The sequence below is a fragment of the Limtongia smithiae genome (assembly GCF_038497785.1).
Source record: "Limtongia smithiae strain NRRL Y-17922 unplaced genomic scaffold V1518scaffold_8, whole genome shotgun sequence".
In the NCBI taxonomy this organism is placed as follows: Eukaryota; Fungi; Ascomycota; class Lipomycetes; order Lipomycetales; family Lipomycetaceae; genus Limtongia; species Limtongia smithiae.
This window is the reverse complement of record NW_027117629.1, coordinates 581,500-602,908: the sequence shown is the minus strand read 5'-3', so window position 1 is coordinate 602,908 and position 21,409 is coordinate 581,500. Positions and strand designations below refer to the sequence as shown.

The window sequence follows — 21,409 nt, the reverse complement described above, 5'->3', positions numbered from 1 at the left end:
GCCCTTGCCCTGACCATGACAATTGAACCGCCTGCGATTCGTCACGTTCGCGCACTGACACTGGTCTGTGAAGATCTTTTGTACGGGCTCCGCATATGTAGGACGTAAACAGGGCTGTGTGCTGCAGTTCATGGCGACACTGGCGATGTCGACGGTGGAGTGGACGGGTGTGGAAGTCCAACAGGCAGGGATCCCCGCAGCCCATAGCATGGCAGCGTTCGCATCTCTTTCTGCTGCCAGGACCAGTATCAAACAGCTGCACTGATCGCAGGGTCCTACTCGTTAGCAATAAAATCCTCACTAACAACCTCGCGACTTGCTCCTGCGCAATGCTCGCGCTGATAAATCATGACGGGATAGCTCTTGACTGGTCACGTGACACTATTGAGCGTACAGCCCTTGGTGAGGCGCCGGATCAGTCATTTCGCACGACTCAAGCAATGGACATTCGCAGTAGCTTCCATAGCGTTCGCGATGCGGACGGTCGTCGCATAACGTCTTCGGCAGCGGCGTCTCGTACGCCGCCTGCGACCGCCTCTGCCGAGTCCGCTAGTGCCGGCAGCAATAGCAGCAATATCGATGGCGACGAGACTGCTGGCATATCGTCGTCGCTGCTCGGCATGCATCTACGCTCCTCCCACGCGTCGATGCCCGATTATATTTCACCTCGGTCGTCTCGCGATAGGCCACTAGACGCATCTTTCACATCTGCATCTTCCTCCAAGTCTCCGCCGCCACCGCCAGCTCAGTCGTCATCATCGTCCTCGTCTTCCTTGCGCGCACAACAGCCATCTGCATCTCCTCCTCCGCGGCAGTCATCGCCTGCCAGCCCTATCATGTCAGCACCGCAAGAAACTATACCCGAAGAAGCACCACCAGAGATGCGGGCGACGCTGGCGGCGTCCGTCGTTCTCATGACCCTTCCCGGCGACGCGGCCACTGCGCTGGCGAAGTACGCAACGCCGGCCCCAACGAAAGTTGGCATCAAGTTCCGGCCGATCGGTTCTGCACCAAAGATGTCACGCCCAATGGCGAAAATTTCCGCTTCTCAACCATTCGGCGCAGTCGTACGGTTTCTTCGGCGGCAGCTTCGAGTGCAAGATGATTTGTTTGTATATGTGAACTCGTCGTTTGCACCGGCGCTAGACGAAGAAGTGGGGTATTTGCATTCGGTATGATTTTCAATCTCAGTTCATCTGTAATGTGCTATTAACACTATCTCGCCACAGTGCTACAGCGTTGACGGGTATCTTCAAGTGAGCTACTGTACGACCGCGGCGTTTGGATAATCGTCTATGATAATTGATTCCCTGTTCGCTCTTATGGGTTTACCTTGCTGCGACGTTCTATCGCGGTTTACAACCTATCCCAGCCCTTTCTTTCCTGCGCGAGCAGATTACCGCTGTCAAGGGTCGGAAATTCCTAGTACTGTCTTCTTCTATCTGTCCAGGTTTTGTTTTAGGCGTCTCTAAAGTAGAACATGCTACTGAAGGCAGCGGCCGTTCAGGTCATTATTCACTTACGCCTTAGTGCGAAGCGAATACTTCAACAATGAAGATGCTACCCGTCATGAGTGATGAGATCCGATACAGTAACAATGCTGTGCTTAACCTCGGTTTGGCGTAATATAGAAGAAGCGACTGTCTCGTATTGAATTGAACGTTTGGCACTTATAGTTTGACACTTCCCGCTCCCCGCAGGCCCCTTGGTGGACTAGCAAACTGCCTTCTTGCAGAAGAATTTGCAGTTACGCGAACTAGCCAAGTCATACTGCAAACCACTTTCAAATCACGAATCGCTCCAAGCACCACCCGATCCAAATGTTCGCTGCTGCTTATACTTGTGCATTTCACCAAAGCTAGACTCTTCAATGCTGATATCTGCATCTGATTGAGTGCTGTGCTCCATTGTCAGCGCCACGTCAAGGTAAGCTCTTAGTGCTGCTGTACAATTTGTAACGCGCTGATGCCATCAAATTAGCCAGCAGAATGCTGGATTATATGTTAGTCATAACTTTGTTTTTGGTATCAATAGACCGTAACGCCGCACTTCGCTTGTGGTTCATGGACGGTTAGCGAGATTGTTTTTCCGAGGAGTGAGAGTCGTATAGATCACGCGTCTCTCGTGCCGTTGGAGCAGTGGATTACGCCACAACATACGAAAAGAAGAAAAAAATATAATATGCACAAAAGTAATGCTGAGAACACTGAGGTGTTAAAGATGTAATATCTAAAGAGATCGGTAGTGGCGAGTGGCGAATACCAGTAACGCTGCTGCGACGCACTAGACACGCAAAGGTGTGATGCGCCAAAATTCCGAGTTCCATCACAGTATGCAGTGAAATTGAGACGCATGTTAACATGCTGCTATGCACGGTAGCAGCATACTACGCGTAAAGTTTCGAATTCCAAATAAGGAAGGTTGTCAACTCTAGTGAGGCGCGTGTTTCTGGTCGACCGCAGGCGCCCAAACTAGTCAAGTGATCGAGTATTAGTGACGGAACGTTTTTCATGTCATGTAACCGGAAAACTGAGGTCGTTGTATGACGAATTGCGCGTATGATGCGGCCCTCTAATCGCTTGAGGATGTGTGCTTGTACTCCAGGAACGTCGATTTGCCCTGTCCTTCCCGTTTATATAACCGTCCTCTACCCCACCGTCCGCTTCTCTCTGTCAATTCTTCCCTTCACTGTACAGCTTCATAGCTCGCTCCACAGCTCTTCGGCTTCTTCGCGCCATCGAGCCATGCGATGTGTCCTCTCTGCCCCGCGACACACCGCACCAGCACACATACGCATACACATCGGCACGCGTGCCCCATGATGGCCTAGAGCTGCTGCTCACTCGGTCGGTCCATCTCCACATCCCACGATACTTGCGTATTGGCCCAACTTGATTGGCTTTGTTACGCCTATGTTCTCAGTTGACACGCATCTTCCCTGTTCATTTCGACATACGCCAACTTAACTCCAAGGTACCTGATGCCGTCTTGCGTCGCATGGTCGTCACTCCAATTTCCACATCGATTGCCATCGTGCCTCACTTCCCTGCACCTGTGATCGCGATCGGTGCTGCCATCCGACTGCAGACATTCGCCAGCCTGGCTAAATCTTTGCGCAACAAGCTTCCAGTTATGATTGCTGGTGTCCTCAGCAATACGCTCACTATGTTTTAATCTCTTCTAGTGTGTTGATAGTTAATTGCAGTGCGGCTTAGTGTCAGACCGGCTCTGTGGTTGAAACATACGAAAATCTTGAGTGTTTCTTAGGGATCACGTCTTGAACACCAGCGCCTACAGCAATGAAGAGGCGTTGGCGTTGGTCACAGATACAATGAAATCGCTGTGCCTTGAAAGAGGGTCGCCAGTGAACACGTCACAATCGTCTGGCAAGCGATCATGACCCGTTTGACGCGTCCAGATGTTTGTTAATTCTTGTCGCCAGTCTGGCTGATTTGCGATCGCACCACCTTCGCCAGCCGCTCTGCATTCAGCATTTTCTTGGCTGGACAGTGATTCTAAAACTAGCGCACGCGTCGCATCGACAAATAGCGCCAGTGTATAAGTGCATATCAGAAGTGGATTATCCTATGCAAGTTCTGTAAGACATAATATTTGACATGACATAGACAACCCTGAATCTTGAGATAGTTATCCGAGCAGTCACTGGAAATAGTGCCAGTATATATAGCTTGACCGCAATATCGGACGAGGTGACAATCCTGTTGATCGCGTCTCAGTGATAACAGCGAAGTGCTGTCTAATATCACGCTCATGGGCCATTGGAATAGACCGAATGACACAATCTAAACACAGGGTAAGCCAGTATGATCAAGCAACCTACGCCTGTACTGGGCGGCTGTGTATTGAAAAATCGCCTACTCCATCAAGTCCAATTCTGATTCGTCGTCAAACGCCCACGCGTCATCATCAGCTAGCTCGTCGGCTTTCGAGCGCATGTCCGTAAGTCCGCTCACGTCGTCGACATATCCCGGAACATTCAGCGCGTTCTTCACAAAATCCCACCCACGTTTCTTCCATTCTTGAATGATGCGATCTGAGCATGCAGAGCAATAATCTGCACATGCGCCAACAAAGTTGCGGTGGTCGAATCTGTGCAAAAATCCGCGCATTTGATGTGGCACGTCACCAAGAGGGCTGTGGCAGTTGTCTCCAGTAGGATCCTCGAGCGACTTCAAATTCGCGTCATCTGATCGCGGTGCTGGCGCGGCAGCTCCGAGTGGGTGCTGCAAGATCGAGACAAAGAGTTCGACTGCCAGACCAGATGCTAACAGAGCTATGCCCGGACGCGTCACTGTGCACATCTGATCCAGCGTCCTATCTGCAAGACTATCTGATGGTGCATAAATATCATTGCAAAAGTAGCATCCAAGCCGTCCTGTTCCCGCCCTCGGTACACCGTGGCGCATCACGACATAGCTGTCAAATCCTAGAGCTGCATTGATCACAATCTTCTCCTTCGCCGCTGCAATTACGGACGGAAGCCATCGCGCTTCGCGACTATCGAGAAGTAAAAACACGGCGTCGTGTTCGTCGATTAGCTTCACTAATTGATCGTACTCGCCGTGTTCGCGCTGCTCATTCGTCACTGGATGTCCAGCCATAGGCACAGATATTGCGAATCCAGAACTCTGTACACCAGGATAAATTTCCCTAAGTGCCTCCGCTGCGCGGACGGATTTGACGGTGGTTCCGCTGATGCAGTCCTGTAAGGTGTAGAGTGGCTGACGAACAGGATTAGAGTAGGACACTGTCGCGTTGTCGACAAATGTGATATTCTTGACACCCCAGCCCTAAATGATTGTTAGAGATACTGCTCGATTCAAGAAAGTAGATACTCACTTACCATTAAAGCGCGAGCAACATAAGTACCTAGCGTTCCTGCGCCAAGCAGCAAGCATTTCGTGTTCTTGACTTTGTCAAGATCAAGCTCAGGAGCCAGACGCCATTTCATAAGCTGGAGATTGAGATCAACCGCCTGGTCGGCAAGCCTAGAAATATAATTAGTTTCGAAACTTGTGCTTTGTAGCTGCTCCGTGCTTACCTCCGTGGGTCCATGAGTCCTGAAAGATCAGAAACTTTTGGCATCAGTTTGTTCTTTTTCGATCTCTCCCATCCTACAGTCTTGATGGCGTCGATGCTATCTTCCGACTCGTCTCGCAGACGTGTAAATGTCAACCATATACTTCTTGATTCAGCCGGAAGTGTCACCAAATCGCGCAAGCACAAAACTTTCACCGAATGTAGTCCTTTGTGACTCAAATAGACTAGAAAATTACGCAGTGGCCAACCGGGTATGGAACCTTGAGAGGATGGGTCAGCAAATCCGACCATCGCTGTGTCCGCTCCTTGCGAAAAATCCAAAAATGTGTCAAATTGGCTAAGCGATCCAAAAGTCCATTTATCTGACTCGGTTTTCTTAAGCAAGAAAAATCCGTGCTGTTCGAGAGGGACAGATTTGCGCCATTCTTCGAAAGCAATAGTAATCGCTTTGCTGTCGACTAGATTCACCACTGTTGACGCTGTTGGAGAGGACTCAAGAGTCCAATCTGTAATAATTGACGGAAACGCAAACCAGTATGTGAACTTAAATTTCTTGAGATCGGAAAATGTGATGACATAGAAAGCGGCCAGCGTAGATGGATTCTCGTCGATTACACCACTCTTGATGTCGTCTAACAACTGGATTACGCAATTAGATTCGGACTCAAAGCCAAACAATTCAGCAAAAGTGAACATACCTCGCGACCAAGTGATTTCATGAGACTACTCTTATCGAACGCCTTGAACTCCTCGATCGTGTTGACGTTTCGCAGAACACCGGGACTGACAAAGTCTGTTGCGGATGGAGATCTGGCAAACAGTGTCAGCACCACTGACTCCAAACGCCGAATCATGAGATACACATCTTCAACAACATACCCATCAATAAATGAGCTACTGTCGAGGCTCAGAATGGAACTGCCACTCAGTGCCTGAGAAACCGGGATGACGTAGGTAGCACACAGAGGTTGATCGATGACATCGAGCTTGTACTCTTTCAGTTTCTTCCTCGCCAAAACCTCAAAAAAAGAGGGATCCACAAATGACCGGAATGGTGAAAACGTGAAGGCGTCGACGGGAGACTGCATGATGCAGGGCGTGTGACGGTCGATGGCGAGGAAGTGCCACTGTACGCAGACTCGCGACGTCACGCAGAAGGCGTACTGGCATTGGTTTAGGGTTTACTCCCTGCGAACTTGATCGGAGACCAACGCTGAAGTTCTGCATTAGTCAGAGCCCGGCATTGTGATCCCTCCTCGTCGTAAACTACATAGAGTCATGGCAGACACGGTACCAAAAGAATCAGATCCCAATACAGAGAGAGTGACTGCACTGTTTTCTTCAGCGCGCATACTACTGGATCAGCACCACGACGCCAGAGACAGCATCATAAAAGCATCCCGCGACATAACTGCAGCGAGTAAGAAGTTGTAAGTGCCTCGTGAATGAGACTTGTGCTCAGCCCAGGCAGCGCAGTCTTGGTCTAATCACTTTTTTTTCAAGAATATTTGCTTTGCAACGGCTGAAGGCAGCACCAGATGCTCAGCACGGGTGGGTAATACGAGTCGTGTCTGTTGATCGCGACATTATAGCTCTTGAGACTAAGATTCGAGAAATATTTGCATCCGTCGAGCAGCTACTGAGCGGTCTCGGTGCATGGAGGTATGTATATTTGTCGTGCTTTATTTTGTCGTGCTTTATTTTTGGTGTCGAGCTCACTTTAGCATTGAAGATATCAGCGGCAGATCACTGGTGCCATCCAAGAATTTGTATGCTTGCCTCACTCTCTGAACTCACGCCGGAGCGAGACTCTGACTTCTGTTTACAGATCGAAGCCATTACATTCCGAGAGTACCTGTATGAGGGTCGAATCATGACTTACATTAATATCAAGAAGACATTACCGTCGTCTATCTTGCTTACTTACGAAGACTATGTACTAGGTAACCTTCTAGCTTCATCTGTTGTCTATATCCGCCACTGACGCTTTAAGGATTATTTGACTTGACTGGCGAACTAATGCGTTTTGCCATAAGCAACATACACGTGGCGTCTTCATTGAATGGAGCAATTCAACCGTCTGCAGTGTCGCTCAATATCCGTCTAGTTCTGCAGACCCTCCTCACAGAATTCTCAGCTTTGCGCATTCCACAGAGGTCTAACTTTTCACCAACAGAATATCAGAAAAAGCTTTCTACTTTGAGTGCTTCTGTGTCTAAAGTTGAGAAGGCTGTGTACTCTTTGTCGGTGCGAGGGAGCGAACTACCGGCTGACTGGTCCCCGGATGATGAGCCTGCCATATGATCGCATACTTTGTTTCTGTTTTTATGTGCTCCTATACAGTACATTTTGCTGTTGAACATTTATGTCGGCTTCGCAAACAAAAAAGTGATTGCACATGTTGTCATAGAGTTACTGCAAGGATGCATGCGCGACCAACAGTACCTATATCGGCACAGAAGTATGGAGTTTGGGCTGAACCATGGATTAAAGTGTTTAACGTATAATTGGTTTGTTAAATAAAGAATTATATACATGAGCATCCTTGACTCCAAATATGTAGCATAAACTGATTTCGCTACTGCAACAAAGATGCGCCAGTCCCTCAGTATTCATCTTAATTGATCAAAATGTATCAGAGGTATAGTCCAGTCTCTGTGCTAGGGGTTGCATCGATATTTGCGATCTCTTGGGGTGTTGGCTCCCTTGGCTCGTGCGGTGTTCCAAATATCTGGTAGCTCGCAATACTCGCATGCTGCCGAAGTTCGGAATCCTGTCCGGAGTTGCTTGCTGATATTCTGTATCCCAGTCCGTACAGCATCTTCTAAATCAATGAGTTAGATCGAAGTTCAATCTTGATATGACCATGAATAAACAAACATACCATTTGCGAGCTCAGACAATTGTGATATCGGCTTTTTATATTGCTGCACAGATCCTCCTGTTTCGCGATCTGATCTGCAGATTTCCCCGTGCGCCAATTGTCCTTCAGATTTGCGCATTCACTAAGAACATCCTTATAGTCGCGGCAATTCATTCTGGCACCTTTCTCTACTTCGACCTCTCGTTCGCGCAGTGTAAGCGGTCGCAGCAGTATATTCCTATGACCAGCAAGCTCTGAAATAGCATGTGGCGATACTCCAATCTTCGTAGCGTATTTAACAATATTTTCTCGTCGAATCGACGGAGTGAAGGCTTCAAAGTAAGTGATGAGATCTGGATCCTGGATCAATTTCCTGTAGTCTGTGCTTGCCGATGTGTTGCTGGTACTTGATTCCGGCGATGAAGTAGAAGCGGAAGATGACCTAAACGGCCATGGTAGTTTCATTGCAAGTTGCTGTCCTAGATTCGTCGAATGTACAAAGAGCGGCGGGCGATTTGTCGACGAGAGCTCGGCCGTGCTAATGATCCGCGACAATCGGAGATCGGCAATTGTTAGCCTGACCCTAACCCAATGTTTGCCCTGGCGCGAACGCGTTGATCGAGCTCTTGAGACCTCTCAACAAGCCGCGAAGTCAGGAAAATCCCCTGCTGAACCCACTTCGCACTGCTATGGCTCAGCCTATGGATAGAGCGGCCAGGATGGCTGCGCGTTTGCGCGGCGCTGGGTACGCATTTGTAGCTTGCTTGACAGAAAAGTACTAACGCCGGCTGTGACGCAGATCGCGTCTTGTCGAAGACTCTGGATTTACAATCTCTCTCAGTCGAGCCGCGACACCTAAGAAAATTTCCAAAGCGAGGACTCCGGCTACTGTCAAATCGAAGACTCCTATTATCCCCAAAGCAAAGACTCCCGGTTTTGCCAAGTCGAAGACATCAGTTGGTTCCAAGTCGAAGACGCCAACCGTTGCGAAGACCAAGATTCTGATAGCTAACAAGACGAGGACACCAGTAGTCGCTACGACGGCGACTCCGACTGTCTCTGAGACTTCAGGGCCTGCTGCCGGAAGCAGGAATACACAGAAGGTTACAAAATCATTGACTAAGCAAGCGCCAAAACAGGCACCGGCACTAGCGGCGTCTGTACAGAAGTCGACACAATGGACCAGAACGCGGATATCATTATTGGAGGCTGATGTGCGACCTTCGACTACAAAGAAGACACCCATAGTGGCCAACTCGTATACAGCGCTCACGGCAAGCGCTCCCGATAGCGGCAAGCAAACCAGTACCAACAAAGTGCAAACTCTTGCTGATCCGATCATAGCTCAAAACGAAGATTCTGTATCTTTACTACACGAAGAAGAAGTCATATCTATTGCGCAGGTAGTTGAAGGCCTGATGGCGACTTCTGGAAAGTCACATTCTAGTAAGATCAATCAGACTGCAAGCGATGTAGCAACACGGAATGCTCCCGCTGGCACTCGAGCAGAACTGTTCAGTACTATGGGGACTGAATCTGACGATTCAGATGACGAAATTCAACGCGTCGACGAAGGCAGTCCGTTGCATGCCAAGAGGAAGAAAGTGACACCAGCGAGCCAGCCGAAGAAGAAACAAAAAGTGGATATGGGCGACACTGTGATGCCAACAATCAAGCAGGCGAAGAAAAGGCAACAAGCGAATAAGGTGGAATCCGACAGCAGCGAGACCCAGAAGTTCGTGAAAATTACTGCATACAAATTATCAGGCACAAAGAGTGGTTCCTCTAACCCATCTGAAATGGACGTCGTCACTCAGGTAATTTCTGAGCAAATGTCAGCTTTTGCGCATCAGCAGGCGACTTCATTTCGGAGAAGGATTGTTGAAGCGTATTCCGATGAAATTGGCATTCGGTTATCTGAGCTGTGCGATGCGGTTAATGCTAGATCAGCTCTTGATCGCGCAAGCAGAAAGGCCAAGCGGAAAGTCACAGCGTTACGTGAGGATTTGCTGGAATTACGCCGCGAAAGGCGAAATCTTGCAGATGAGATGAACGCTATTCGACATGGCCATATGAAGAGTAAACTTGAGTCAAGGGAAGAAATTTCAATCAGAGAAATATTTGACGGTCTGCTGAATTTGAAATCTCGTGCAGCGGCGGAACATGGCAAGCACAGTAACGACGAGGTACAGTCGAATCGCAGATTTGGACTAGTAGCTGAGCTAAGGAAGATTGTACCGTTGGTAGGAGGAGAGCAAGGCATATTGGGAAGGCTAAGGGAGTTCAATAATTTGTTGGAAACTGCCGGGAGGGAGCAATCTGTATGATAGATCTTCGTCTGATTGGTTAACTCATCTCTGATTGACTATCATCATGATCAGAGCCGATCGCCCGCCGGTTGAGTCGAGAGTAGCCAAAAGATTGCACGACACAATAGCTCGCTACGCATAAGGTGAAGTTCTCCGACGAGAACGGTCCAGTGCTGCTCTGCTGCTGTGCTGCTTACTTCGTCATTTCTAGTCTAAGCTGTCTGCTCTCGATTGCGCGATCTCATGAATGGTTAGAAAAAAATGACCAATGCCTAGTAAATTTAAACACTTACTTAAAAATATTCTAAAATCTCCAAGAATAGAATTAGACGTTGCGCCACTACGAACATTACTCGAGAGGGCACACCTATAGGTTGTATGTATTCCGAGTGTACAAAAGCTGAGTCCAGCCTGTTATGATCGTCAGAAGAAGAGTTTTATTTACGCGACCCGGCACAAGTGCGAGTAGCATATGGGAAGCTAGCGAGAAGCGCTCTGCTCCGCTCGACAGGTCCCGACGCGTGTTGGGATAAATCAACCAACCCGCTTGTCAACGCGTCCCGCGACCATGTAGTTCCACCTTCGTCGCCGCTCTCTCATTCCCTACTTTGATCTCTCCATCTGATTCTACGCTGCCGATGCTGTGCCACATTCTGCGGCTCCTTACATGCCCCAGCCTTTTGTAGTGTGGATAACCACGCATTCTTACAGGCGTTCTAGAGGATGTGATGAATCATGAATTATTCACGCTAACCTGTGTCCAGCTAAGCAACCCGACTAGATGCCTCGGTGTGATCATTGGTGACTAAGGTGCTGACCTCATGCTGGGCTGTCCCGACGGCCAACCGCAATCCGCGTTCTGTCGTGTTCTCTCGTAGGGTGGAGGGATGTGGGAGTCTGTCTGGGAGTGATTCGGGTCGTGGTTTTAGTTTCACTGGTCGAGCCGGCACGGACTTCCAGTTTGGCGCAGGTTATGGCACCGAGTGGGACGTGATATCCTGACGAGTGGCTGGTGGGCGATAGCATGTACGGCCGAGTCCTAAACTGAGGAGATGAAGCTCGTCCCCCTATCTCCGGACTAAATCAAACAAGCCAAAGAAGGTCTCGTAGTAAGTTTGCTTCTTAGTGAAGTCAGATCAATGAATCTCGTGAGATCTGTAGAGTAGCAAGCAAGTCGTGACACGCTCGCTCTCAAAACATGTCGCGCAGCGTGATTGCTCCACCAACATCCATTTCTGTTAGATCGATTTATACTGCCCGCGGTGTCGCAGAATCCAGTAAGACACGACTTCAATTCAAGCTGTACAAGTAGCAGCAACCTTGCGCTATCGACTAATCGCTAACGATGGTACAGTAGGATTCTGTCTCGACTCGCTTCTGTTATTCAAAGCAAACAACGAGCGATCAATATGCATGCATCATGATCTCGCCTACTTTGCGGTGATTAGGTGCTTGCTCCCTACCCAGGGCTCTGCGACCTCGCGACGGGAGTTCTGTATTATCATGACCGTGAGCCGTGATGAGCACATGCGCGTCGGAGTGTCGCCATGTGATTATTGGTATTTCAATCTGGTACAGCATTTTGGCCTGGCGCGTTATCAATTCCTATACTGCGCTACAGCATGATAAGTTTCTATCGATTTGAGGCAATACATCTCGTGTCGGGGTCATATCTGTCGACTCTGTGTTCTGCGCACTTTCGACTTAAGTGGAGTGTTTAATCTTCGGTTACTTACCTCCCTCTGACATATTACAGGAGAGCGCCATGCGTTGGACTCCACGTCATGCGGTTATGGGCGGCCTTGAGTGGCTTAGTGATGCATCACTAAGACTGACGAATATTGCCGCGATTTATTCTTCACTACTGCAAGAGAGAATAAGTTCCATGAGTTCATCCGGCGGGGTCACGAGAACCAGGAGACAATACACGCGGTAGACCAGCTTGCGAAGTACAGAAAACAATTACAGAGACATAGGACAAGCTTCACGCTCGTGGGAGAATGGTTCTTGAGTTGTTACACCAATCTGAAGATCCGGATTTGACGAAGGAAATGATGCGAATCTACGCATCTCTCCGCTGCGCGTGACGTATGCGCCTATATCAGACATAAGTTTGCGTGCGACACGTGGTTTATAGTGACGCAGACAACTGCTGAGGAGAAAGATGAGTATGCCGATTTAGCTGAAGATATATTTGCTTCTGTTTCTGTCGCGTCTGGATGGAACCCAGGCGGCCTAAACACGTTCATTGACGATGTTGTCTCGCGCGGTCACGGACCTGCTCACGTGATATAAGACTCTCAAGGAAGCCAGGACTATCTACGAGTCAGTACTGTTGCGCCTCATATCATGTATCAAACTTCGCTTGAGAGCTGAAAAGGCGAAACCTTCCATACCAGGAAGACGAGTTCATGAGGACAAGCCTACAAAATCATTATATAGTGATCTGGTATACCACAAGTACAGGGGCCACCATTCATACGTGACCCGCTATACTCGACTCAGGATCACACTCCAAGAGGGACGATGGTACACGATATAGCAGTCTTGTTCGTGCTGAACATCACGGAGGCGCATCTATGTTGTCGAGCAGGTCTAGTCTGGTCTGTATAATCACGCGCCAACTTGGACTAATGAGTATGGTCTATTGACTTGCAGTACTAGAACTTTAATTGCCTAGAGGCATTTCAACTTGCACCTCTGGATTGAAATTTGTACACATTCATGGCAGTCATTTCTGAGAGCGCACTTGCAGGCGATAATCTTCAGGAATTTCAGTGTGCTTCATACAAGCATAGGTTTTATGGGATATTACTGTCACTTCAGCGTGTCTTTCAGAGCTATCATCAGTTATAGGACGGCGCCAGTTGTAGTTGGCATGAATCTGACTGGTTTTACGGCCTTGATGAATGTTATATCAACAGACATCTATTGTTCGTTACAGATCGGTACGCCTCTTTTATTCAACAGATAAATTTGATGTAGTGGACAATTTGCGTTAGATGTTATTTCATAATTATAATAGAAAAAGTACCTGAGAAGTGAGCGTGCCAGACAAGCGAGCAGGTCACTTCCTGCAGCTTTATAGTACAAAGAGTAGTTATGCAACCATAACAAGTCAAATTAATCCAAACTACTCGGAACTGTGTACATTAGATATTTCTACTTCCTTCTCACAGGTGCGCGCATTGTGTCCTCTCTCGCGACAAGTATCACAGTGCCGTCCATCTGGCTCAGCCGTCCTCTGCCGACTACTCCTCACCTGAGTTTCCTGCTGTATATGCTCCTCTACTCTCTTTTCATCTAATAGATTATGCCCTTATTGTACTGTAAGAGATCCTCCAAGTCGTACATGTGTCTTTTTTGTTCCCAGTATTTACTAGGTGCCGCATTTGCCTCTTGAAGTGCCCGAACCTCGGTTGCTAACAATGCATATAAGAGCATCATTGCTTGCACACCGTTTGCAATCTGATCAACAGCATTGAAAATTGGTGTTGAATAGCTGCCTTGATGACGGGCAATGCGACTTTCAATGAATTCAGACTGTGAGATTGCCTCTATAGGGTTGGTGGTGCATGAGAGACCCAGTGGTCGGTACTTGTTGGATCAGAGCTTGGAGGTGTCAGCATCCGCAACTTCACATCTAGCTTTGACAAGATGCCTCGGGATCAGAAGCTGCTAGACCGGATTATCCGAATCCAGCTTTGACATTCTCTTTTGTAACAGAAGCACGAAAGGCCGCTTGAAAAGCAATGAGGAATTCTGGGCTTAGTTATGTGGCTGACATGAGACTTTATCAACACTTCGATCTGGCGATCATACGCCTGCTTCAATGGAGAAGTGCATCCAACTTCAAGTAGCTGAAGTATGTGTAATGAGTGCGGAGGTATAAAAACAGTTATAATATCCTTCTCCTCACAAACACGGTTGAAAACAGCGGACATATGACTCTCATGGCCATCGACCACTAACATTCGATATTTGCCAATCTTGCGATGAGTTGTGTGTTGATCGAAATGCTGAATCAGATTCAGTCCTGTCTCATTGTCTGTCCATTCATTGCTAGTAGGTTTGAATGCCCAGTCACATAGGAAATTGCACTCTGTGTACCAGTTGGCAAGGTGGTGACCCCCCCTCACAACAATGAATGGTGGGATACACCAGCCATCTGCATTCACTCCTTGAATCACTGTTGCCCATTCTCGATTGCCTGCTGAACTGTCTTTGCTTGTCCACATCGTTCAGCACACATCGCCACGATATACGGGGTGATGATGCCGATTGCCTAGCCAGTCTCATCAAAGTTGTATAGGTCCTCATTCACGATGCCGTACTTGGCGCATAGCTTCTGCACCAGCGCGAACCACAGGTTAATTTTTTTCAGGATCTTCGCAGAGGACTCTCTGGTAATCGTAGGGACGATGGAAATGCGTCTGGAGGTCTGATTGTGGCTTGATAAAGTTGGATGCCCAGCTCTTTCTGACGCGTCACGCGTCGCACTCTGCCCGCAAGGACATTGGCCATATCTTCCATGTCCGCCAGCCTGGGCGGAAATCCTCGCATTCAGTTCGAGAATGTATTGAAGAAGAGCAGACTCGTCTACTCTTTCAATTTCATGGAGTTGGTATGGGTGTCTTTGTCGAGCACATCAGCCATTCATTCTGCTGGTGAGTGCTATTCTCGAGATGCTACAAATCTTGGCTGCAGCTCTAATGCTTAATTCCGGGTCGTTTCCGATAGCTTGAATGGCTTACAATAGCCTTGATTTATTTGAAGACAATCCCTTCATTTTTTATGAAGAAATGTTGTTAGGAAAGATAGGTAGTGGTTGGATAAGAAGTGACCCGCTCGCCTATCAACTACATTATTTCTTGCACAAGGAGTCTTTCTTCTCTAGAGACTGGTTCACGAATGGGTTGGCCAAGGAACTTAATCTGGAGTACGAGACAGCAGTGAGAGAAGCTACGGATGAAGTACGTACAAGTCTGATACTCAGGCAGAAAATCTTTGTTCTTGCAGTGCTGTATTGACCTGTTTCCGTATCTCAAAGAACCTCCATGGCAGGTACCTCTTGCTGAATATGATACAGGTAATAACTGACTGGCAATGAGTTTGCAGAATACCTTCTCGACATGAGATATTCAGAAATTCTGGCTATAACTGGGCAAAGTTTACATTCTGAGTACGCAAAGTGTCAGTTTGTTCGTAGTGAAGAACAGGAGGAAGCAAAGCAGCCATAATTAGTAGCAATTACAGCTGTACTCACTAAATTACATCACTATGTACAGTACAAATCCTTGATAACTCTTACAGAGTCATTTTGCTCGCCGCGAGTTTTAGCAGTTCGACCTTATCTTTGCCAAAATTATCCACATCTTTGACGATGACCGGCCATACCTCGCCGTGCCGGGGATCGGTCACCACAAACTTGTCCACTAACGGCGTGATTTCCGCTTCATCATTATACTGTGCCAACATTTTGTACCACCATGCCCAGTTGTCTCCGTTATCAGGATCTGCCTTGACTGCTTTCTCGAACCAAGATTTCGCTTTGTCTGGTTTGCGCTCTCCCCAGAACAGGCGCGCGATAGCACAAATGATGACGGCGTCATTCTCACACTTTTTGAGCGCATCGATAAGCCGTGGCTTGCGCTGCGTACGCGGCTCCATAGCGACGCTCTCCGCCCAGACATAGCTCGCAGTCGGACATTCCTGCAGCGCTTTTGCGACGAGATTTTTGGCCTGGTTGACGTTGCCGTGCCGCCGTTCGACGCGGATCCGCTCCAGCCAAAGCCTTGGTGATTTCGGATTTGCAAGCGCGGCACGCTCGAGCACAGAGCGGCAGCGAACTATAATGGATTCCTCCAGCCGCGCTAGTAAAAGCCATAGCGTAACTGATTTCGGGGACGCTTTTGTACCCGACGAGTACGCCTCGCGCGCCTGGTCGGGCTTCTGCAGGCTCTCAAATATCTGGCCTTTCATCATCGACAATTTCGGCGATTTCGGAAACATTTGCAGAGCTTCGTTGACGAGTAGTAAAGCCGCGGCGGGGTCTTTGAGTTGCCGCTCTAGGACAACCGATTTGATCCACACGCGCTCCGTGCTCGCATCGTTGCGAGCACGCAGCAGGAGTTGTCGTGCGCGATCGTATTCCTTGTTCGAGGCTTCGATGTCTACAGCGGCGATCCAGATGTCCTCGTCATTGGGATTGTGTTCGAACGCGCGGCTGAGCACCGATCGCGCTGCATCGACGTCAGAAGAAAGAACACATTCCTTGGAATAAAGCAACCAAAGATCCTTGGAATCCGGGCATGCCTCGACTGCCTTCTCGAGAATGGCGAATAGTGATTGTGTCGTTCCATGCAACTTTTCCAAGGACGTAGCACGCTGCCACAGAGTGTTGACGTTAGGAAATACCCGTAGTGCGTAAGCATAGACAGCCCTCGCGGTTTCATAACACTCCTTACCAATCAACCTCTGTGCATCTTCCAGCCACACAGCTTCCCGATCGTCATCTTCAATACCTTGTCCAAGCGTGGCACGGATGATAGCTTGACACGTAGCCGGCATTCCCTCGCGTTCGCAACTCTCTGCTTCTTCAATCCACTGCTCACGCTTGAGCATGCCACCACGCCGTTGTAGCTCTGCGACACCTCGACTGATAAGCATGTCGACGCGTGCCGCGTTTCCAGCGCGTTCCTCAAGCTTCGCGCCTTCGACCCAGAACTCGTGTGATGTACGCACAGCTTGTCGCGCTTTGTTGAGAACCTTGCGCGCGTTGTCGTCGGTCTCGAGCCGCGCGAGTGCGACCCACAGGTCGACAGCGAGTGGAACAAGCGTGGTAGCACGCGCGAGCAGGATCTTGGCGTCGTTGGGATCTTCCTCTAGGTTGACGGCCTCTTTCCATAGCGTCACGCTCTGTGGTATATTCTCCAGCGCCTTGCGCACGACACGCTTCTTCGCTACGGTTTCAGTCTCGAGGTTCATGGCTTCGAGCCAGATTTTCACGCTCTTTGGCATATGCTGCGCGGCGCGCGCGGCGATGATCTTCGCATCGGATGGATTGCTGTTGAGCCGCATATTCTCCAACCAGACATCCTCGTTGGTGGGGCAGTTGTCGCAGCCTTGCTGAATGTACTTCCGCGCGGCAGAGAGCCTGTTTGCTTGCTCCTCGAGCTTTGCGATCGCAATCCATCCGTTTGCGTGCTTTGGATCCGTCTTGACAACGGAAAGTAAAAGCTCGCGATGCTTTGACACACTTCCCACTTCCGAGTCCGTACCAGTACGTACGACGCTGTTTGACAATGAAGTAAGGTAGCCCTTGGGATCAATATTTGTGGATCCGATTTCAGAGTCGGTTCCAGCCTGATCAAGACGAATCCCAAGCATTTTGTCCTTCGCTTGGGAAATTTGTCGGAAATCGGTGATAGTGCCATCTAGACTTGACGCGGCTCCATCAGCGCTGGAGTCGACGCTGTTGTCGTATGATCCGGGAGCTCTACCGGCGAGAACTGAGTCGGGAACAGCGTAAAATCTGCGCTCAGACTGTAGAGCCTTACGACCACGTCGATTTTTGCCTGTCAGATCGCCGACTTCAGGTATGTTGGCCCATTCGTCGTCTGAAACCTTGGAGAGAGCGCGCTTGAGATCAGCGAACTGTTGTGAGACCTTCGGATTTTTTAGTTCGTATTCCTCTTGTTCTTGCTTCTCACGAGCCTCCCTATACTCGTTAGTATCACAAAAGCTAGTTGTAAATGGAACAAACTGACCTTCGCGCTTTCCGCCGCGAGTCCATTCGCTCGTCAACCTCACTGTAGATCTTATCCGCCTCTTCATCTTCCTCATCATACGCTCCTTTGGCGAAAATTCCCGCGTCATTTTCCGCGTCAGCAAATCTATCTTCGTCGTCGTTACCGGCGTTCTCGTTCGCAATCTGTTCCGCGCGCTTTGCGAGTGCTTCCTGGATGGCGTCGTCGGATGGTCCCTCGCGCGCAGGACCGATGTCGGAGCGAGTGGTGAAGCCGGTGGCGCCGCGACCTAGGCCCGCAACGTAGTTTGCTGGAGCTTCTTCGTTGAGAAAGTCGCGACGCGGGGCGAACATCTTTGGTAACTTCGGTCAACGCTGTCGTCGAAATACTGTTCTGTATTTGCGGGTTGCGATTTCGGGCTTCGAATATTGGAAGATGTATAAGGTTTAAAGGCGCAAAGTTTACCGAAAATTTGAGAAACTCCCAACGCCCGCATTTTTGCGCGGTCAGCAGCGGCGAAGCACCCCAACACGAACGACTCAGTCTACGACGCCACATACATAAACATGGCCAGAGAAAGTTCGAAAAGGCACTCTGGTGGTCCCGCTAAGCCCGGCGCCAAACTTGGAGGCGGCAGCGCTGGTGGTGGCGGCGGCCTGAACATCTTCAAGATGAACACTGGTATCGGCCAGCACATGTTGAAGAACCCGTTGGTTGCACAGGGTATCGTGGACAAGGCAGATATCAAACCTTCCGATGTCGTGCTGGAAGTTGGCCCGGGTACGGGTAATTTGACGGTGAAGATTCTTGAGAAAGCACGAAAGGTTATCGCGGTCGAGATGGATCCACGAATGGCAGCGGAAGTCACAAAGCGTGTACAAGGCAAACCGGAGCAGAAGAAGTTGGAAGTGATGCTGGGCGACGTAATAAAGACCGAGTTGCCGTACTTTGACGTGTGCATCAGCAACACGCCGTATCAGGTATGCTCATTACTGTTAAAGATCCGCCGATGCCTGTTACTGACAAGAATAGATCTCTTCGCCGCTAGTTTTCAAGCTGCTAAATCTGCCTCGACCGCCACGAGTGTCTGTGCTCATGTTTCAGCGCGAGTTTGCTATGCGATTGGTAGCTAAGCCAGGGGAGGAGCTATACTGCCGACTTAGTGTGAATGTACAGATGTGGGCGACCGTGACGCATATTATGAAGGCAAGTTTTCCTGATATGGTCTTCATTATATGACCGAGGCTTACCTGCGCAATATAGGTCGGACGGAATAACTTTAGACCGCCACCACAAGTAGAATCTTCTGTTGTACGGATAGAATCGAAGCAACCGCGACCGCCAATCGACTTTGAAGAATGGGACGGTCTGCTGCGGATATGCTTTGTGCGAAAGAACAGAGTATGTTTATTGGGGCTATGAATCTGCGCTCTTTTGGCTAACAGAGCTACAGACTATCTCCGCTGGCTTCAAGTCACACGCCGTAACCGACATCTTGACAAAAAACTACCGCGCGTACTGCTCACAAAATGATATGATGGTGGACGACTCTATAGACATGAGTGCGATGATCGATAAAGTACTGACGGAAACTGAAATGGGAGATAAGCGCGCGGGCAAGTGCGATGAGGCAGATTTCCTCAAGTAAGTATTTCTACGCTTGCCTGTTAATGTGGCACATCTAACAGATATTGTCAGGCTACTGTTTGCGTTTCACCAGATTGGTGTTCATTTTGCTTAAGGAGCGGTAGTAAATCCTTGTAAGATAATGGGAAATAATGACTTTTCGTGAGCACTAAACTCAGAGCAGTAAATAGCATTGATCTAGAGAGAATAATACATATAGACTATGCAGAGCTGTCGAGAGCTTACCGTCGTGCCCATGGCGGCGGTGCGCTCGGTTTGGGAGGCGCAGCGGGAGGCGGTGGTAGCTGCTGGCTGTTCATGTTCCATTGTCCGTGGAATGGAGGCGGTCCACCCTGCGCACTGCCGTTTTCAATGACGCCACGTGGCGGCCCATGAGAAATTGCTTCACCAGGACCTTGACCAGACAGTTCCATCATGAGTCGTTTGTATTCCTGATCGTCCTGATTAATCATACCGCCGTTCCTATTGCTGTTGTACTGGTTGTTGAAGTTGCCACCTCCGCCGCCATTAAAGCTGCCGCGTTCGCGACAATCGCGCGCGAAGTGGCCAGCGTTACCACAGATGCGACAGATAACATTTGCGGTGTAATTACGCTGGTTAGGACAGTCATACTTCCGGTGACCCAATTCGCCGCAGTTCTGGCACGCCTGGTTTTCATCATCACGCAGAGTACCGTTGAGGGCGGCAAGCTCGCGTAGTTGATTGCGCTTAAGCTCGTTCTGACCTTCTGGAATCGATGCAGCGGTGGATATGACCTTTTTGACGAGCTTGATGGCTTTTTGAACCTTTTCTTCGGTGTCGGCGATGATAAGACAGTGCAGATCCTCCTCAAGGTTGGACGACTGGAGAGCGGCGTCCGACCGACCTTTGCCCTCTTTGACAGAGCCCTTGCCTCGAATCGCGATCTTAGCGCCAGAATCCTGCTCCATCTTCTTGAGCGTATTGCCGCGGGGGCCTAGAAGCTGACCGATGAAGTTGATTTCGGGGTACTCGTTGATGGGAACAAAGACCTTCTCCTGGGTCTTGAGAGGCCGTCTGTAGTCGGCGGGGGGCTTGAAGTCGGGAATAGTACGCATGGCCTTTTCAATAAGCTTATGCCGCTCGTCTTCGAGACTCTTTTTGTAGCGGAATTCACGGGTGTTGACGCGCTTGCCGTTCGCGTCGTACTGCGGAGGTGGCGAAGGGGAGCGTTCGCGGTCGCGTGGCACGACGTCGTTGATGCGCAGCTTCTGGGAGATCTCCTCGATACGAAGGTTAAGTACGTATGCCTCGATCTGCTCGGGAGTCATGTTGCCGGTGATCTTCGTTGGCAGGTTGACGAGATTTGCGACCTGGTTTTCCTGCTCTGGCGCGGCCCATCGGTTCTTGCGTTTGCGCTTCCGTGGGCCGCTATCATCGTCTAGCGACCGACCACGCCCGCCTTCATCATCGTCCGGCGGTGGTGGCGGCGGTTGGAGGAAGTCGTCTGGCGGTGGAGGTGGGGGTGGAGCAAAATCGTCGGGGGCAGTCGATGGCGGGGGGGGGACGAAGGCGTCGGCAGGCGGTCCGCGTCTGCGGCTGCCGAGAGGGATGTTGTTCGTGCCTGTAGATTTCAGTATAGATAGACCAAGCCAGATGAGGGAGAATACGCACCGGTGATGCCGCTCGAGTTCGAATACATTGCTGGTAGTGTATGGAGTACGACGGCACGAAGCTCGATGCGTTTGGATTTGAGCGTGCTGAGAGTCAGCTCCCAAGGGCTTCGTGGCTTCCAAGTACGGGCCAATCGCCACGCCGCTTTA

At 49.6% G+C, this 21,409-nt stretch overlaps 8 protein-coding genes across 8 annotated transcripts; 4 read left to right on the top strand and 4 right to left on the bottom strand.

Moving 5' to 3' along the window:
- Positions 1 to 836: 836 nt before the first annotated feature.
- On the top strand, positions 837 to 1,289 carry V1518DRAFT_374852 (ubiquitin-like autophagy protein Apg12-domain-containing protein; the record flags this gene model as incomplete). Its single annotated transcript, XM_066901477.1, has 2 exons — positions 837 to 1,172; positions 1,230 to 1,289. The coding sequence occupies 2 exons, from the start codon at positions 837 to 839 to the stop codon at positions 1,287 to 1,289; spliced, it is 396 nt and encodes a 131-aa protein (XP_066758872.1).
- A 2,586-nt stretch (positions 1,290 to 3,875) lies between these two features.
- On the bottom strand, positions 3,876 to 6,149 carry V1518DRAFT_438462 (uncharacterized protein; the record flags this gene model as incomplete). Its single annotated transcript, XM_066906360.1, has 5 exons — positions 3,876 to 4,811; positions 4,865 to 5,009; positions 5,063 to 5,700; positions 5,760 to 5,871; positions 5,941 to 6,149. 5 exons carry the CDS (start codon positions 6,147 to 6,149, stop codon positions 3,876 to 3,878), a joined length of 2,040 nt encoding a protein of 679 aa, XP_066758871.1.
- Positions 6,150 to 6,296: 147 nt separating this feature from the next.
- V1518DRAFT_419083 (Translin) lies at positions 6,297 to 7,597 on the top strand. The gene is made up of 5 exons (XM_066904680.1): positions 6,297 to 6,491; positions 6,565 to 6,723; positions 6,794 to 6,830; positions 6,890 to 7,004; positions 7,055 to 7,597. Exons 1-5 carry the CDS (start codon positions 6,340 to 6,342, stop codon positions 7,363 to 7,365), a joined length of 774 nt encoding a protein of 257 aa, XP_066758870.1. The 5' UTR covers positions 6,297 to 6,339; the 3' UTR covers positions 7,366 to 7,597.
- On the bottom strand, positions 7,531 to 8,865 carry V1518DRAFT_319929 (uncharacterized protein). The gene is made up of 2 exons (XM_066901143.1): positions 7,946 to 8,865; positions 7,531 to 7,885 (listed from the first exon to the last, which is right to left on the bottom strand). The coding sequence occupies exons 1-2, from the start codon at positions 8,387 to 8,389 to the stop codon at positions 7,697 to 7,699; spliced, it is 633 nt and encodes a 210-aa protein (XP_066758869.1). The 5' UTR covers positions 8,390 to 8,865; the 3' UTR covers positions 7,531 to 7,696.
- On the top strand, positions 8,572 to 10,510 carry V1518DRAFT_419073 (uncharacterized protein). Its single transcript, XM_066904679.1, has 3 exons — positions 8,572 to 8,669; positions 8,724 to 9,217; positions 9,269 to 10,510. The coding sequence occupies exons 1-3, from the start codon at positions 8,614 to 8,616 to the stop codon at positions 10,249 to 10,251; spliced, it is 1,533 nt and encodes a 510-aa protein (XP_066758868.1). The 5' UTR covers positions 8,572 to 8,613; the 3' UTR covers positions 10,252 to 10,510.
- Positions 10,511 to 15,042: 4,532 nt separating this feature from the next.
- On the bottom strand, positions 15,043 to 18,420 carry V1518DRAFT_434124 (PRP1 splicing factor, N-terminal-domain-containing protein). The gene is made up of 2 exons (XM_066906242.1): positions 18,003 to 18,420; positions 15,043 to 17,953 (listed from the first exon to the last, which is right to left on the bottom strand). The coding sequence occupies exons 1-2, from the start codon at positions 18,332 to 18,334 to the stop codon at positions 15,541 to 15,543; spliced, it is 2,745 nt and encodes a 914-aa protein (XP_066758867.1). The 5' UTR covers positions 18,335 to 18,420; the 3' UTR covers positions 15,043 to 15,540.
- Positions 18,421 to 18,476: 56 nt separating this feature from the next.
- V1518DRAFT_419055 (putative dimethyladenosine transferase) lies at positions 18,477 to 19,839 on the top strand. The gene is made up of 5 exons (XM_066904678.1): positions 18,477 to 18,961; positions 19,014 to 19,187; positions 19,245 to 19,382; positions 19,435 to 19,625; positions 19,680 to 19,839. Exons 1-5 carry the CDS (start codon positions 18,548 to 18,550, stop codon positions 19,720 to 19,722), a joined length of 960 nt encoding a protein of 319 aa, XP_066758866.1. The 5' UTR covers positions 18,477 to 18,547; the 3' UTR covers positions 19,723 to 19,839.
- Positions 19,764 to 21,400, bottom strand: V1518DRAFT_419051 (uncharacterized protein). Its single transcript, XM_066904677.1, has 2 exons — positions 21,261 to 21,400; positions 19,764 to 21,210 (listed from the first exon to the last, which is right to left on the bottom strand). The coding sequence occupies exons 1-2, from the start codon at positions 21,286 to 21,288 to the stop codon at positions 19,850 to 19,852; spliced, it is 1,389 nt and encodes a 462-aa protein (XP_066758865.1). The 5' UTR covers positions 21,289 to 21,400; the 3' UTR covers positions 19,764 to 19,849.
- Positions 21,401 to 21,409: the final 9 nt, after the last annotated feature.

Excerpts from the sequence above, each read along its gene's own strand:
- V1518DRAFT_419051 (XM_066904677.1), bottom strand. The coding sequence starts at position 21,288 with ATGTATTCGAACTCGAGCGGCATCACCG. Across the intron at positions 21,211-21,260 it reads GAACTCGAGCGGCATCACCG|GCACGAACAACATCCCTCTC; the intron begins GTGCGTATTCTC and ends TGAAATCTACAG.
- V1518DRAFT_434124 (XM_066906242.1), bottom strand. The coding sequence starts at position 18,334 with ATGTTCGCCCCGCGTCGCGACTTTCTCAACGAAGAAGCTCCAGCAAAC. Across the intron at positions 17,954-18,002 it reads TCGCGGCGGAAAGCGCGAAG|GGAGGCTCGTGAGAAGCAAG; the intron begins GTCAGTTTGTTC and ends TAACGAGTATAG.
- V1518DRAFT_419055 (XM_066904678.1), top strand. The coding sequence starts at position 18,548 with ATGGCCAGAGAAAGTTCGAAAAGGCACTCTGGTGGTCCCGCTAAGCCC. Across the intron at positions 18,962-19,013 it reads TCAGCAACACGCCGTATCAG|ATCTCTTCGCCGCTAGTTTT; the intron begins GTATGCTCATTA and ends TGACAAGAATAG. Across the intron at positions 19,188-19,244 it reads CCGTGACGCATATTATGAAG|GTCGGACGGAATAACTTTAG; the intron begins GCAAGTTTTCCT and ends TGCGCAATATAG.
- V1518DRAFT_319929 (XM_066901143.1), bottom strand. The coding sequence starts at position 8,389 with ATGAAACTACCATGGCCGTTTAGGTCATCTTCCGCTTCTACTTCATCG. Across the intron at positions 7,886-7,945 it reads ATTGTCTGAGCTCGCAAATG|AAGATGCTGTACGGACTGGG; the intron begins GTATGTTTGTTT and ends TCATTGATTTAG.
- V1518DRAFT_419083 (XM_066904680.1), top strand. The coding sequence starts at position 6,340 with ATGGCAGACACGGTACCAAAAGAATCAGATCCCAATACAGAGAGAGTG. Across the intron at positions 6,492-6,564 it reads ACTGCAGCGAGTAAGAAGTT|AATATTTGCTTTGCAACGGC; the intron begins GTAAGTGCCTCG and ends TTTTTTTTCAAG. Across the intron at positions 7,005-7,054 it reads TTACGAAGACTATGTACTAG|GATTATTTGACTTGACTGGC; the intron begins GTAACCTTCTAG and ends TGACGCTTTAAG.
- V1518DRAFT_419073 (XM_066904679.1), top strand. The coding sequence starts at position 8,614 with ATGGCTCAGCCTATGGATAGAGCGGCCAGGATGGCTGCGCGTTTGCGC. Across the intron at positions 8,670-8,723 it reads GCGCGTTTGCGCGGCGCTGG|ATCGCGTCTTGTCGAAGACT; the intron begins GTACGCATTTGT and ends GCTGTGACGCAG. Across the intron at positions 9,218-9,268 it reads GGCAAGCGCTCCCGATAGCG|CTCAAAACGAAGATTCTGTA; the intron begins GCAAGCAAACCA and ends ATCCGATCATAG.